Source organism: Orcinus orca, chromosome 10, assembly GCF_937001465.1.
Source record: "Orcinus orca chromosome 10, mOrcOrc1.1, whole genome shotgun sequence".
NCBI lineage: Eukaryota > Metazoa > Chordata > Mammalia > Artiodactyla > Delphinidae > Orcinus > Orcinus orca.
This window is the reverse complement of record NC_064568.1, coordinates 30,571,699-30,589,014: the sequence shown is the minus strand read 5'-3', so window position 1 is coordinate 30,589,014 and position 17,316 is coordinate 30,571,699. Positions and strand designations below refer to the sequence as shown.

General features: G+C 37.5%; 1 protein-coding gene across 6 annotated transcripts in view; it reads right to left on the bottom strand.

The window, feature by feature from the left end:
• The window catches only part of CFAP20DC (CFAP20 domain containing), a 280,714-nt gene that overhangs the window by 61,367 nt on the left and 202,031 nt on the right, over positions 1-17,316 (bottom strand). For 5 of the 6 annotated variants that reach the window (XM_049715292.1, XM_033424729.2, XM_033424728.2 and 2 more), the window contains exons 14-15: positions 13,614-13,817; positions 4,109-4,170 (exon numbers count right to left, since the gene is read on the bottom strand). In XM_049715292.1, the coding sequence (XP_049571249.1) occupies positions 4,109-4,170; positions 13,614-13,817 (266 nt within the window). The remainder of the gene's footprint in view (positions 1-4,108; positions 4,171-13,613; positions 13,818-17,316) is intronic. The other variant, XM_049715294.1, reaches the window with a different exon arrangement.

The window sequence follows — 17,316 nt, the reverse complement described above, 5'->3', positions numbered from 1 at the left end:
GGACATTTTAAAAAATTATGGATAAATGTTAAATCATAAAGCAAACAGGTTAGAAAGAAAACCATGCCGTTCATGACTGTTTGGTCAGTCTAGAATTATTTTCTATATTGTTTATTTCCATAAACATTTGGAACCTTACAGAGCCTTTGACTACCTTCCCTCCTCCCCCCTTAATTTACCAATGAGTTATAAAAATAGCAAGCGTAATCACCATTTGAAACGCAAGACTGGTTATCGACTCCATCCATATGAACAGACAACCAGAATGTAATCACAGCTTACTTTATAAAACCCGTTCCTGAGCAAAAATATCTTGAGCTGTTCTGAAGAATCTACATGAACACATACGTAGATGTGCGTAAGGGACAGCTCTAAACCCTGCAAACCAATAGACGGCATTTTAAAATAAATGACTGAAGACTGTGAACAGCATCCATTTTGCTCAGTTTGGCAGCATGTAAGTTTACATGCTAGGAAACATTACTCAACATGAATGGACTGTGAAATTGTTTCCTCCTCCCAACACTCCTTTAAATTGTATTAGATTATGTTAGCCATTTCTGCACACTGTCATACAAGCTGTCAGTGCCCCACGACGCAGTGTGGGTGAACAATGGAAGCAAGGGCCCCAGCAACTGAGATGCTAAGTGTCCATCAGAACGTTAGGCAAAAATAGTGGGAAATATCACCCCCGTCCCCCATGCCTACCAAAGCAAGGGGAAATGGCTTTGTTGCAAATCTAGACACACAAGGGAATATGATTTGGTGAACCATATGTATTTCAATCCCCAGACTGCAAACTTCTCAGGAAATGACTAACATTGTATCCCACCCTCCGTCCAATATCAAGCATTGCCCTATGAGTGCAAGTGAACTCTTTTACTCTAAGGAAACCACTATATGAATATATGCAGAGTTTTAGCCATTTTTACCCTAGAGATAACTTTTCAAAACACAAATTTGTCTGCTTCGTGGACTGCATACTATCTTTAACTTTACTCATCAATATATAAAACTAAGAAGGTAATTATGGTACAGAAATAAAAATCTTTCCAGAATAAAATGTAAATAAAAGACTGGGCATATTGGTTATTCTGTTATATTAATAAAGCTTGGGGATATTGGTTATTCTGTTACATTAATAAAGCTAACTGAAAGCTGACTCTCTAAATATGTACATATGTGGGTATGAGTACATATAATTTACAAATCTTATGTTCTTAGGTCTCTAGAGTAGTTGCAGATATTTCACTGAAGCTAACGTGGCCATTTCACCTCCCAAAGGGCACCATCATACTCTCCTCTTGGAGGACCTGCACACACATGTCCCCGATCCCCGTCATGTTTGCATTATTTTGATCACAACAACACTTAATTCAGGAAATCTAGAGCCTTCCTGCTTCTCATGTGTTGTTCAGAGCTTCTGCACACCAAACTTTCAACAAGGTTCAGGCAAGATGCTTGTTTATCCAAGGGGGTAGACTTAGAGACTTATCTTTTCATTTATTTTTTCAATAGTCATTATTAGTATCTTTTAACTTCAAAGTTTAATTTTAAAGTTCTGTATTGTAGGATCTAAAGCATGGGATACTATTTATAAGAAATATAATACAACTCTTAAGAAGAATCATAGCTCTCAATTTTAAATTAAATCACATGTATTACATGATTCAGTTTATCCCATTTTTATATGATGATCTATGCTGACCTCATAATTTTATCATCTTCTTTATTTATGGTCCAATAATGCCTTTCTGCCAATTCTCCAAGCTACTGGATTTGTGAGCCAAGAGCTAAGCCATGTAATCTGCAGATTTTCTGAACGGCCATATAATAATTTTCTAGGAAACTGGTGGATAACCTGCTGGAAAATGGTGTTGGCAGCATTTTATTTTTTGCTTTGAAATCTGGCTTTTAATTTTATTATGTGAAAATGTAGATTAATTTTTCATAAATGAATGAACATTTAATTGGTTAAATAAAATATGCTGTCTGTTTAGCTGGTGAATTTTCTTATGTTCTATCTTTGGGAATCAAATTTTAAAAGAGATTTAAAATCCAATACTACCACATCTAAACATTAATTAGTTAATCGAATAATATGAGGTATGTTTCCTATATAGGGCAGTGTTCCCCTTAATAGTGGAACTGGTTTTCATATGGAAAGTCTATAATGAGTCTCATCAAAGTCACAAAATCATAAATCTGTAAGTGACCTCAGAGAGCTTGTTGTAACTGAAATCGTTTCCTTTACACATGAGGGTGTTCTTATTATTAGGTCTGAACAGTTTGAGAGGCTTGTCTGAGATCATACACTGGGTTAGTAGCAGAAGTAGGATGAAAATTAGGTCCCCATTTTCCTTTTATTGAAACAAAATGCTCCACTTTCTAACATCACTTTCCATCACTTTCATTTACTCAGCTTACAAGTCGTGACTGTTATAATTTGGATCAAAGTTGGATTTCCAATTACCTTGAAAGCTTATTCATATATAGATAAAGAGTTTATTGGTCAAATCTAGATGAGCTGCAAGATTGCAAGAGACATATACGCATATCAAGAGATAACTATTTTGAAGAACGTTTAAACACCTTTTTATATACACTGAAATTACAATCTCAGTTTTCAACTCCTTATCATATTTATTATGACAGTGACAATTCCTCCTACTAGGTAACATGCAAGAATGACCAGATCAAGTATATAGACCAGAAACATGTAGAAGAGATTACTAATAAAGAACACTTACTCTACCTATGTCATGAATATTCTGGACCCCATTAAAAGTCCTGTAAACCACGTATGTGGTCTCCTGGTAGCCATGTTAATTTTACATGGCTTGGTTGGTTGGCTCTTCATTGCTGATTGGACCAGAAGTGGATACTTGGCCCAAGCTAGGCCAATCACATTCTTTCTCCTGGAAAGTAGGAACTGGGATTCAGACATAGACTGTCAGCCTCAGCATGTATTTTGAAATGTAATATGTAAACTCAAGACAGCTATATGTGACTGAGAAGTAAAGAAAGCTGGTGCTTAGAAGAATTGAGCAGATAGGAAGAAGCAAACAGAGATGGGGTGAGGATACTGCCTGCCTGCCTCTCTGCTTTCTAGTTCCTAGTTTCAGATCCCTCCTGAGGCCTGGCTGCCCTTGGCTTCCACGATACAGCCCTGTATTCTTATTTAACAAATTCCTTCTGCCTGTCTCTCTCAGGTGAGAGAGCTTGATAATGAGATGCATTTAGATAATGGGGTGCATTAGTTATTATAATAACTAATTAGATAATTAGTTATTATAATCTTATGATAACTAAGATCCTGTGGGTGGAGCCCAAGATAGACTGATTTTCAGTAAATTCTTGGTATTTAATAAACAGTAATAAAGTGATATTGACTTATACTGATAAACTAGCTTATTTAGCTATTTTTAGAAAGCCATATAACACTACATATATTTCAAAACTTGAATTCAGATTCACTTATCTCTAATGAGCCTAATATAATAAGGTTCTTCTATATTGTCAAATGACTCACGTGTCAATGACATTTTTGAAATAATAAAATAATTTTGAGATTACGAACTTTGAAATTACGAAAAAAGAGAATGGCCACTTGAACTCATATTAGCTATCTTGATGAATGTAAAGGCACCAGGTGATACAAAAAAAATTCATGCCTAAAATGTACTAAACTTCAAAGACCTATTAAGATGAAACACCTATGAAAATAGAATAATACTGAATAAATGAACACTTAAAGAGAGCTTGCTATGTGACAGGAACTGTGCTAAGGATTTTTCATGTATTATTAGTCCATATGATCCTCCCCAAAATACTACGAGGTAATTATTATGCCTGAATTACGTTGACTTAAATGATTTTCTCAAAGTCCCACAGCTAGTAAAAGGCAGAAGTGCTATTTAAACCTAGTTACACTATTAACCATGAGACCATAGTCTGATTAAGAAAAGTAGGCTGAATTAAAACATCTATAGAAAAGAACTTTGGAAGCCCTTTGGAAGTTTGGAAAACAATTTCATGAAACCAAGAAAAATGCACAGTCAATTCCTAAATAATCTTAAAAAAAATTTAGCTTATTAATGATTCTTACCGGGGGTTAGAAGGAGAAGGTGGATTCATTTCTTTCTGATAGTGACGACCCTGGTTGACAGGCTGTAAAAGACAAAACATTTGTGAGGTACTAATCAGCATAATGCTCTTTACAGGTACTTTCACATGCACTCTCATTACTGTAATTTTTTCCTGAGAAACAACCTGTAAGAAGGGGCTGGTTTATTTTACAAAAAGTCGAAGGCTATTTGGGAGACCCAGCAAGTAACAAAGCGGTATATGTAAGAAAACACAGGTTATCAGTCACTGGATTAGACAGCATCTATGGCGTAATTAAAGTTCATGTGTGGAATCCTCCTCCTTGTGGAAGTTTTATACTGTTAACAAAGTTTGCTATTTCCAGATACAACAAAACAAAACAAGACATCTCCTGGAACTAATGCTGTATAGCAAGTATTAGCAATGACCTGGAGACCCGGAGATATAGAATATATATATTTATATCTCAATGTTACTAAGTTTGCAAGGATAACTTCTATTTTCTTTTTGGGTCTTCATTGCTGTGTGCGGGCTTTCTCTAGTTGCGGCGAGCGGGGGCTACTCTTCGTTGAGGTGCACAGGCTTCTCATTGCAGTGGCTTCTCTTGTTGTGAAGCACAGGCTCTAGGTGCGTGGGCTTCAGTAGTTGTGGTGTGCAGGCTCCATAGTTGTAGCTCGTGGGCTCTAGAGCGCAGGCTCAGTAGTTGTGGTACACAGGCTTAGTTGCTCCGTGGCATGTGGGATCTTCCCGGGCCAGGGATCGAACCGGTGTCCCCTGCATTGGCAGGCGGATTCTTAACCACTGTGCCACTAGGGAAGTCCTCTATTTTCATTATTGGAATTACACATGTACATCTTAGGTCAAGGTGGTCATTTTCCCTGAGTGTATAATAAAACCTCAAGCATTAATCAGAGAACTGAAAAAAGTGATGCCAATACCTGACAAAAATATGAAATCTGAATTTCCCCCTCTGCAAGAAATCTTTAAGTTACTACCTTTTTCAAAACATAGGTAAACAGCTTCATTCCATGCAAGCTTTAAACACTTGCCTCCAATGGAACTTGATGTTTTTCCTTTGTTCTATAAAGGGAGAAAATTTCATTATATCTGATAGAAATTCTCTTTTTGAATATCACCTCAAAGTATTTTTCTTATGTGGTTAACAACCGTGTAATTCTAATATGAAAATCATTTTCAACATTTTCATTTTCTTACAATTTGGAATTTGGTACACATTTTTGAACTGCATTTAGAGGGCTTCTGTTACTTCCTTACCTAATGGGTTTGGCGTTAAGGTTTTCTCAGCCATAATGTGGACCCATAGTGCTGACCCCAACTGAAGAAAACAGCGTAGCAATGATGCCTGTACATAAAAGGCACATAGTCCTTATTTTCCACATATTCCTTATTTTAATGGGTCCTAAAATATTAATGACATGGGTGATGGGAATTCTTTAAACTGTCTTCCTCTATAAATAATCTCTTGGAAGTGTTCCTTTAATTTAAATCAAACACCCTGTCTAATAATCACAGTCACTTAGCCTATCTGTGATGCCCCATGAACTTGAATGTACTCAGATACTTTGGTAATTGAACCAATATCAATGCATCACCATTTCAGTAATAAGAAAAAACAGCTGGGAGAACAGTGGAAGGAAAAACATGTCATAAGACATATTTGATCTCACTGGAGAAATAAGACTTCCAGCAATTTGCAAGTGAAATTTAGTTCTATGATTTAGGCTTTATTATTTCACAGCAAAAAAGGAATTAGTAAGCAAGGGGACTAACAGGTTCTCCAGACAAACTCACAGTGGTGCAGAAATACTCCTGATAATACATTCATTAGTATTCGTCCAGAATTTCACCTGTACTCAGGCCTCTAGTGAATGGATCTCTGCCTATTTACTTTTAGAGGCATTTAAATAATTCTCTATGCATCACAGTCCTGCTATTCAGGTAAATTTCCATTTTCTTAATTTTATACTGATAATTGTATTTTATACCTGTCCCTAACCCCCTTATTCCCAATGACTTACTCCAGTCTCTGGAGAACAGAAATGGTTACAGAATCCTATTTGGTTTGTGACCGAGTTCTTACATAGACTACATAGACTGGCCCTTTCATGTTTGCTCATGTTTATATAAAACAGATCCAATGAAACAAGCAGTACAAAAGAACACTAAAATAAAAGATTCACATTCACAGTGATTTTTAAGTGTTAGAAAACAGAAAAATAATCAGTGGAAACTTTTTGAAGTAGTAAGGACTGCTGACATGAATAGACAGAAAAGTAAATGAAAAAATTCAGTTAAAAATAATTGTAGGGTAGTAGAACTCACTCTGAATATCCAATTCCTTAGTTTTTACTGTTGAAAACTAATTACCAAGTTTTTACTCCCAAATATTTCATTCAATAGCCAATTTAAATTGAATAATAGCAAATCATGGCACAGCATTCTGACTCATACATGTAACTGCTGTAAACTGACTTATAAACCCTAATTGCTAATGACTCTGTTGGGCAAGGATGCAAGTCTTGCTTTGAAGTGGGTACAATACAAAACTGGGTGATCCCAGTTCCCTTTCTCTGTACATGTCTCCTAATTTCATAATCAGACTCAGGGACAGGAAGGGATATGGCAATGATGCAGCTAAAAGGCTCCTTCAAGATATTTCAGCTCCCATAACTTTGCTGTGATGCTTTCAAAGGGCAGAGCTTTCACTTCAATGATGTCATTTTGCTTTCCCAGGCCCAAATAAGAATAAATGGGAATGTGCCTAATGGCTTCTAAAAGCTCTCTGAACATGGTGGGGTGGAGGTAGGGGGAACAGATGGGCTTCTGAAGCCAGATGTCCCCATCCACGAATGGAATAGATACATTTCTGTACCTGTGCAGCAGTAAACCTATTTCTACTATTCTAGGTAGGTAACATTCCATGAAAGCACAAGTTAAAAAAATAAAATTGATTTTGGAATTCAGCCGCATTTAGAGAGTTCCATAAGAAGCAGCAAAGGAATAATAACTAACTCCTACAAATAACTATGACAACAATAATAATAGCAGTAACTGATATTTATTGAGTACTTACTCTGTGTTAAAACCTTGATAGGTATTATCTCATTTGATCCTCACAGCAATTTTATGAAATAGATAGGATTAACAACTCCATCTAACAGAGGAGGAAATTCAGACACTGGGTGTTAACCTAAGGTCATGTCAGTCAGGAAATAGTGGGGCCAGAATTTGAACCCAGGCAGTCTGATTCCGTAGTTTACCCTCTGAACCAGTAAGCTGTAGTGCTTAACCCAGCTCAGGGGTTCACCTAAAGTGGTGAATACCTAAGTTTCTGAATAACAAGTATGACAAACTCAGTTCAGTTAATGGCAGGAAGAAAAAGTAGTCCTGAAATACATTTATTTGATATATATAAGACTATCTCCTTGCCATAAATTAAATTAATTTGATTTCATTCTTATGACATGTCACTATATATTTAAAATTAAAGAAAATAAGTTTGCCACATTGCTAAATTTGGGACAACATAAGATATAATAGACAATACTCTAAGAATGAGAAAAGTTTATTTCATGGGGTGACTTTCATAGTCACTAAACACAGAACAACTCGCACATTTCAATATTTTCTCCTGACAGCACAGATATTACACTGACTCTGATATTAATTTTTGTATATTATTTCTGTGGTGGTATAAAGAACAGCTGCTCATCTGATTTATCTGCAGCTTAGCACAATCAACTACTTACGCTTTTAGTTCAGGACCATTAAAAGAAAACTAATACCCAAAGAGAGCTAAGAAGTTAATGAATCTACAGGCCAGAACAAATTAAGACCTATTACCTATAAAGAGCCTGAAATGCCAATGTATTACATATTGGACACATAGCAACCAGCAATCATCGTGTAAAAAACACTGATATGCTGATGAGCCAAAAAACGGAACAGATCCTAGAAACTTGGGACCTTGTCCTTTTGGTGGCGCTGTTGCTATGCACTAGTGTCAAAAACTACACTCACGCGAAATTAACTGCCACCGAGCACAAAAAGCTTTGCTTTTCCATAATCAAGCTGCTAGAAATTTTGGGGTGAGGGAGAGAATTGAAGGCTAAATTAAAGGACGGGAGATAAGATAATCCTGCCATGTTAAAAGGTAAAGGCAATATTTTTCTGTTGTTACGTAAAACATATGAAAATGGCAAAAATGTTGCAAGGTTAATCAAGACCATAAATAACTTGTTAGAGAACCTCACCATATGCTTGTAATCCTATTAAGTGCATTTTGCCTCGTTTTTCTCCAGATATCATGCTCTGCAGTGTGCCGTGTTGATGGATACATGTGAGGATTTTTTTTTTTTTAACAAGCTGAGGAGTCTTACATGCTTGATATTAGGTTATGGGAATTGTTAACTTGAAGGAATGATGGCTTTGAGGCATCTGCTGACAGGGTAGCATGCATATGAGGCATACTTTTCTTGAATCTAGGTTAGAGGTGGGACCGAGAAATAATGAAATATTGAAATAATGAGTTTATTTGTCAAGCTCTGAGGGGTCAGTCTGAATTCTAATGGTTAAGTTCACATCAAAACAAGCACAACAGAACATCTGCCCATTCTTACAGCCCTCAGTGGTCATAAAAAGGGAAAATATCCTAGAAATCTTTTCTGATCGCTCAAGTGGCCCTTTGAGGAGAACATCTTTGGGGGAGCAGCATATTACAGTTAGCGTGAGCCTACTCTCTTAGGCACTGGGCACACGCATTCCATGTACACATTCAATTCCCACCATGCCAACACGATGAAGGGCGTTTATTATTCCCATTTTATAAGTGATTGTGCTAGCAAATGGCAGAGCTGGGATTTGAGCCCAGGTTGGCTGATGTAGAGTCTAAATTCTTTTGGTCATCACTTGAAGCTGTTTCTATTAACAACTATTCCTCTTCCTAAAAAGAAACCACACCACACACACACACACACACCCCTCAAGACATAGTTTTATGCTGTCAATCAAAATCCTTCACCAAAATAAAATTCACTTAAGAATCCATTATAACTAATTCCTAGTTTTCTTCCTAAGGCTGCCTAGGGCCCAGTTTTTGAATAAATCTCACGAGGGCTACTCCTAACAGAACCCTCCAAAATTGATTACTTGTAGCCTGGTTTCCACAGAAGTTGTAAAGTATTGTTTTAATTGAATTTGGTTCTAAGTTGGAAACTTTGAAAAATTTGTCTGTCAAAGGCCAATGGTTTTCTCAGTAGGCTTGATTTATTTAGCAAGAGATGCCTACAAAAGCCAATTTGCTATGAGAAATACGGTTACATTTAATTACACTTTAAAATGACTAATTTATTATATCTAAACACCTTTTAAACAGTACATATTACTCTGAACTGTACAGATGCTGAGGAAAGCTGAGAAACCAAAGCTTGCAGTAAACACAATAGATTTTGCTAAAGACTGCATTTTGCTCTGCGTTGGCTTCCTGGTTTGACTGCAGTGTTTCTAAAGTCATTAGGTAAAGATGCCAAACGGAATGTGACCTGCCTAAATCTTCTTTCTAAACTACTGGTCACCAAGTCCTGCCCAGAGGGAGATTTTTTCTTTGTGTGTATATTTAATATCCATCTATCAAATCTTAAATGTAAAATATTACTAGCATCATTCAGGACTTATTTAAGCAAAGCACAGCTGATGTTTATTTTGGAATTTTGATGAAACGACCTTAACTTTAGAGTAAAAAAGGAATCTTTTAATATTATTGATTGATTTATTCAACCAACGACTAACAACCAGCAGCTACTGAGCGTGACCTCATGCCAGGCTCTGTGCTGGCTTCCAGTCCGGTGCCAGTCCTGGGTCTGCTCTGTGCCAGTCCTGCCTTCAAGGGGATCACAGCCAGGCCTGAGGGATATCGCTAATAATGGTTACCTGATGTGGTAAGTGCTATCACTGAGCCTGAAGATAACGGGAACCAGAGAAGGAAGAAAACAATTCTGTGCAGGAGGGAGGGTTTCATGAAGCTGGGACATCTGAGTCGGGCCTTGGAAAACAGGAGTGTTCAGTGTAGAGAAGAGGGATGGAGGGTCTCCAGGCAGAGGAAAGGGTATGGGCAATGGCATCACTGACATGATGTGGACAAAAGGAATGACAGTGATGGGCAAGCTGCAGTGTAGCTAGAGTATGCAGCAGTCTTGTTGGGTGGGGGATGGGTAGTGATTATGAGGGAAGTAAAAATTCATTTCAAGGTGATGGAGAAACAAAAGCACAAAGAGGAGGTTATCTTGTTAAAGGAGAGAATTAGTTCTGCTCCTTTCAGAACTCGGAGTCCATAGCATATTGTACCAATCAAAAAAAATACGTGGAGTGAATTTACGTGGGATGGATAAGCTAGGTTGTGGTGAGAGTTAACATGGAGATAATCCTGGCTCTTGTGGCAGAAAGGACGCTGTGTCTCTCAATGAGGCCTGGAGAAGGGTTAAAGAAGGCTTTGGAGCTAAGTCTCAAGGGATAATCAGGTACAAGGATATGTGCAGAGTGCCCTTAGGGAATTACAACTGGGATTAAAGGATGGAGTGAAAGGTGGGGAGCAGTGAGAGATGTGCCTAGAAGGGGGGCAGGTCTCAGATCACGGGGGGCCCTGTAGGCCAGGCTAAAGAGGCAATGGAGAGTTATGAAAGGACTTCATGCAGGGAAGAGATCAGATCAGATCAGGGCTTTAGAAAGATAACTAGTGTGAATAATAATGACAACTAATCTTAATTTATTAATTGCTTATTATGTCTCAGATACAGCGCCAAGTGCTTTACAAGGTTACACAGCTTGGATTTGAACCTTGGCTATTTGACTTCAGAGTCGATGTTCCTAACCATCAGGCTACAGTGCTTAGACTGGAGGTACCTTAGTATTAGGAAACTGCTGAAGGAAGTTGGATAAGAAATGAAATGCCAGGGCTATGGTATTAGATAGGGAGGGTTAAGATGTAAAAAGGAGAGAGGATTCTCAGGATTTGGAGACCAACTGGGTACGGGAAATGAAGGAGTGGGAGAAATGGAGATGTCTTCCAAATCTCTTGTTGAAGTGTCAGTGTGGAGGATCAGCATGGAGGATGGCGCCATCACTGTGATACAAGAAAAAGCAGGATATCGCTGTGATAAAGTTATGCCTTCTTTCATTTCTTCTTTTTCACTGCTCTGGTACAACTTTTAAAGAGAAGGTCAAGAGCTCCCAGAAACACCATAGTGGTTCTTGTAAATTGCTCTATTTAAACTCAATATGAGCAACAAGATGCAGGGTTCATTAAGGAATGCACTTTTCCATTTGGTGATAGTTCCAACATTGAAATAGACTGAATTTGATGTAATAATAAACATATCTTATGAATACCAAAGGTAGATTTTTCAATGATTTTCTCTGTCTAAAAAAATAGACTGGTTTCAATTTCTCATTTGGTCAAATAAAGGCGTTATTAAGTTCATTACCAATGGTTATTTTTGGCTGTGAACTTTTAGAGCAAAGTAGTCGTCATGCATGAGGACTTCAGTCCTTGCCAGAACAGGACAGTGATGAGGACACGGTACCCAGGGCAACCAAGAGTTCAGCCTTTTCAGTCTTAAATAATCATTTCTCAGCTTGCTCTTTGTAATGTTGGGTCTCTGAGCTACTTCATGACAGAATGACCTTGTTCAGGAGGCCACTGTTCTCTTTCTTACTTTTGGTTTAAATGACTGCTAAGAAATATTTTATAAGAAAGGAATATTTCTGTTCCATTGTAAACTGCATTGGCAAAAATCTGCAACTTACTCTTATGTTCTTAGCTCTGGCTATAAGAATACTCTGAGTAACTAGCATACAGGGGTATTTTTGCTGGGTGGGTAGATACTCTTTGGGACCAAGGCTGCTTGAGGTGTTATGTATGCTTGATCATTCAGTTTAATGAAAGCACAACTAAGTAAGGCAAGAGAAACCTGGAAAGTGGGCAAGGTGGGAAAAAAGAACCCTGAGGAAAAATTAATATCATTTTTCCCCCCACATCTACTTAGAACCAATTTGAATTCCTCCTCCATGAAGACCTGTAAGTTCTCTCCAAAGCAGAAATCTCAACTTCTGCTAGATATTGGTAGCACTCATTTGACAATTAAGTCACAGATCGAGAAGTCACCATATCATGGTGTTTGGAAGCTTAGAATTGAGTCATGCCAAACTAGTTCTGTGTCACTTTACTCAAGAGCCTCAGTTTTCTCACCTGGAAATGGGAACTCGATAGAGCTTACCACATAGGATAGCAGTAAGGAGTAAGTTAGAAACACAAGGCTCAGTGTCAGGGCCTCTGAGATTTCTAACATCTACAAAGAAGTTGGAGATCTGGAAAAAAATTTACTTTAAAATAGAAAAAGAAAACTGAAAAATTGATATTTAACTAAATACTTAAAACATAACATATCCACCGTCAACTACACTTAAACTCAACCTTTATGTAATTTTATATAAGCATGAATCAAAGTTGCACCATTTTATATTTCCTTTCAAAAATAGTCCGGTAAAAAAGTTATATTTACTGTTGGATGAAAAGTGCATTTTAATATGTTTGATCTGATGTTGAATGTAGCATTATAAGTAAATGTTCTTTCGGCCTATGGAGATCTTAAAATGTTTTTAAGTGCTTAAAGAAATGGTAGCTCTAATTACCATTATTATAATAATGATTTTATTATTCTGTCTCATGACATTTCTTACGTTGCACAGGACTGTTCCGTGGATGTTTCTGCTTTGTCTTTCCAATTAAACCATACGATCCTTGAGGATCATAGAGGAGAATGGACTGAGTCAAGACACTGGGCTTTGCTCTGGGCTCTACCACTGACCAGGTATGGAAGCTTGAGCCCAGAGTTTAGTTTCTTCACCTGAAAAACAGGAAGACTTTGGCCTGCTTCAGGCAGTCTGCTGGTCTATAGAGAGAACAATGGGTCATATTTGAAAGGGCTTTAACTGTATGAACATACAGGAAAATACAAGCTGCTGAAGCATATGCAGTGCCTATCATGGCCCTTAGGCACAGGGAGGAGTCAGCATAAATCCAGTGACTTCTACAGAAGGTTCTTTGCTGCTGCCATATATGAACCAACACTTCATATATCTATAGTCTCCTCCTTTCTGTTTGTTCATTTAACAGACACTTCTTTAACAAGTGTTGAGCCTGCTTTATGTGCCAGAGTTTGTGCTAGGAGGTGGTGATACAATGAGATACCCAGAGTCTACAGTAAAATTATTCTTTTTCTTTTAATGTATGGTTTTATATATCACCACACAATGAACATACCTTATCTGAAGGTAAATAAGACGATTTAAGACAAGACAATGCCCCCAGACTTAAAACACTATTTCAGAATAGATTTCATAGCCGTGTCCTCATTTGGGCCTAGTTTTCCCAGGCAAGGCTGGGCTTTGTGACAAAGGCAGTAAACAAAGATGCAAAACCCTGGACTCACGGGTGGCAGGCAGGAGTTCCAGGTGGTTGTGTCATCGCTGCTGGTACTTATGCTGACATTACAGTTGTCAAGCTGGGATGCGCTCAGGCCATGGGGAGCCCCAGTATCCTCCAGCTCTTCGTTCTGTTGCCGCCGTAGGCTTGCTAGCATTTGCAACTCAGATTCACTCATCTGGCTGGGTTGATAGTTTCTCCAGTCATATTCCTGACCAAGAGAGAAGAAAGTGACACAGCAAAGGGTCACTTGGCCTTTCTTAATTTTATGGGCTACCAAAAAATGCTACTCTACAGCCTTAACCCCTTCAATGGCTCCCGATGGACAGAGGCCCAGATCCTTAATATGCCTTTATATGATGCCTGTGCCAGCTGCCTCGCCTTGTCTTTTCCTCCTGACGTGTCAGCCACACTTCATTTACGTCCTCAAAAGCATCGAACTCATGTTTGTCTTGGTGCCTGTGTACGTGCTAGTTCCCTGTGTGCTAATTCCTAGGTATCCTTTGGGGCCCAAATTATGTGTCACTTCCTCAGAAAAGCTTTTTCTGACAACCCCAAACTGGATCAGTTCCTCCACATTATGGGCTCTCACCGAATCTTAGAGCGTTCATTTTTAGCGCTATCACAATTGCAGTTATGTAACTGCTTCTGGAGTCCACAGGTAGTCTATGAATGCTACAAAGGCAAGCACCATGACCGTCTTACTGTATTTCTCACATCTGGTGCCCAACCAGTATTTGAGGATTGACTAAATAAACAAAAATTCAAAGCAGTTTCTAAAAAAGAAAAATAACTTTCCATAAAAAAGTCCAGTTTACAAGAGAATTGATCATTTTCATCAGTGTGAACATTATGAGCAAATAAATTCAACTTACAGTAAGATTGAGAATGACTAATGCTGTTAAAAGCCATCAAATAAAATACGAACTGAAGATAAGAACATGTAAGGTCTGAAAGCCAGAAAGACCTTGGAGCTACCATAAACCCTTATACTCACACGGACTTCACTCAATGTGTAATCTGTCAAGACTACTACTACAAATCTTTAGAGGCTAGTATAAGTATTATTTCAATGTACAGGGGAGAAACTGGCATATGGAATTTTCAAGCCCTTTCCTTTCTCTCTGGCTTAAACCAAATTTGGTAGCTAACATTAACTTCAACATTGCTGAAATGTTAGCATCACATATGAATGAGCAGTGTGATTTACATCCAGGACTGGCATATAACTTGAAAACAATCTCGAAATATTTTGGTACATCTAGAATCAGTGATTATGCTCAAAAAGCTTTTTTCCATGACATACTAGAATTTTTAAGATATTCAAATCTCTACACTTATTTTCTTGGAAGACCCTTTGAGATGGCTACTGCCTTCTTTTCTGCCTCATAGGGATGTAAAAAGTTAAGAAAATATAATTTGGAAAAAAAATTCTTGGTGTTTCTATGACATTAAAAGCTTTTTAATAAAGCATTATCATCATCATAACTTGGGGGTTATGAAAGCTTGCAATCTAATAATGTGATGTGGAGATTTCCTGGAAAGTTGCCAGTGGAAACTCACTTAAATTCTTACAGTTCATGGCTCCAGCAGCTTGGCACCCTGAGAAGTCATGCAATCTCTAATAAGAGATTTCATGAGTATTTAATATGCTTTGAGAGTTCTTGGGACAAAACAGATATCACAAGAAGAAAAACAAAGTTTATATTCCAATGAAAAACACTTTAAAAAAGAAGAAAATAAAAATAATTTAAATTCCAAAGACATAGGAGAGCAATAAACAAAAGATGCTCAACATCACTGTCATGAGAAAAAATAAATCAACATGACAATGAGGTACAATTCACATCCACTAGGATTGTTATAATACAAAAGATAGACAGTAATAAGTGCTGGAGAGGATGTGGAGAGACTGTAATCCTCATACACCACTGGCTGTGAATATGAAATGGTGCAGCAACTTTGGAAAACAGTTTGGTGGTTCCTCAAAATGTTAAACCTGGGCCATGTGGCCCAACGATTCACTTGTAGGGATATATGCAAAAGAAATGACAATATATGTGCATACAAAAACTTACACACAAATGTTCATAGCAGCATTGTTCATAACAGCCCCAAAGTAGAAACAACCAAATGTCCATCAACTGATGAATGGATTTTATTTTATCCATAGAATGGAGTATTATTGGCCATAAAGATACATGCTACAACATGGATGAACCTTGAAAACATTATGCTAAGTGAAAGCAGCCTGAAGCAAAAGGTCACAGATTGTATGATTTCATTTATGTGAAATATACAAAAAAGGCAAATATATAGAGATAGAAGAGAGACAGGTGATTGCCCAGGGACTGGGGAAAGAGGGAATGGGGAGTGATCTCTAATGGGTATGGGGTTTCTCTCTGGGGTGATGTAAATGTTCTGAAATTAGACTGTGGTGGTGGTTATAGAATGTTGTGAATATACTAAAAACTCCTGAACTTTATGGTACATGAATTATACCTCAATTAAAAAAAAGTAGTTCAGTAATCAGATGTGAAAACAAGACTAGCCATTTGACTTTGGGATCAATAGTAAACATGTGACTTGCTGTCCTGCACTTCAGTTTTTCTGTCAAGAAATGGAACTAAACATTCTAATGTGTCACATAGGTATGTTATTTGGCTTGCATTGACAATACATGCTTTTACAATGAAAAAGGAAATTTTATTTTCAAAATTTTTCTTAAGAATAAAGCTTTTATATGTACTTAGTATGATTAATTCAGCCATCTGATTTGTTTATTTAATCCACAAGCCTATACTGTGCCTGGGGTACAACCCTAGATGCTAAGACAGAAAAACAAGAGAGAATGCTGCAGTGGTTAAGCCACATATATCTGAGTCCAGGCCCTGGTTTCATCATTTACCAGCTGTATGTGATTGGGCAAATCACCTAATCTCTCTGTTCCTTAGTTTCTTAATCTATAAAATGGAACCATAGTGTATACCTCATGGGATTTTTGGTGGACTAAAATAATGTATATCAAATGCTTAGCATAGTACCTGACAAACAGCTATACTAAGTGTCTCCAAACTTAACGATTTGTGCCTTTGTCAGAACGTGTTTGAGTGTGTACCTTCCAATGTATGTTTATTTATAAAATTAAACAAATGTACAACTATATTAAAATAGTATGTATGGTATAAAACATACAAACACAAAAAATAGAAATGAAAATGGTTGAACTTAAAAAAATAAACGTAAATAGTGTGAAGCTCAGCTGATTCTTTTTGATACACCTCTTCTGGGGTGAGTACATCCCTCTTAGGAGACCTCTGGGTTGGCAATCAATACATATGCTCCCTGTTATTATTATTCTTTCCTCTCATTTTCCTTGGCCCCTTTCATCCATTCTGTACTATGCTAGGAGCTGGGAGTATAAGGAAAATGAGACATATCTCTGTCCTCATGGAGCTCAGTCTAGAAAGGGAGACCTAACAGGTATTATAAGTTGGGGTATTATAATGTATCATGACCAATACTACAAGAGATATGACTAAGATGCAACTGCCCAGTAGAATTAGAAAAAGCCTCACAGAAGTCTAAGGTGGCATGTGATAGTAATTAAATTTGTTGACAAATGGAATGAGTGGCCTTCATAGGGAGTGAACTCTCTCCACCACCAGAGGTATTGAAGCAGAGGTTGGGGAAGTAAATACGTGCCTGGA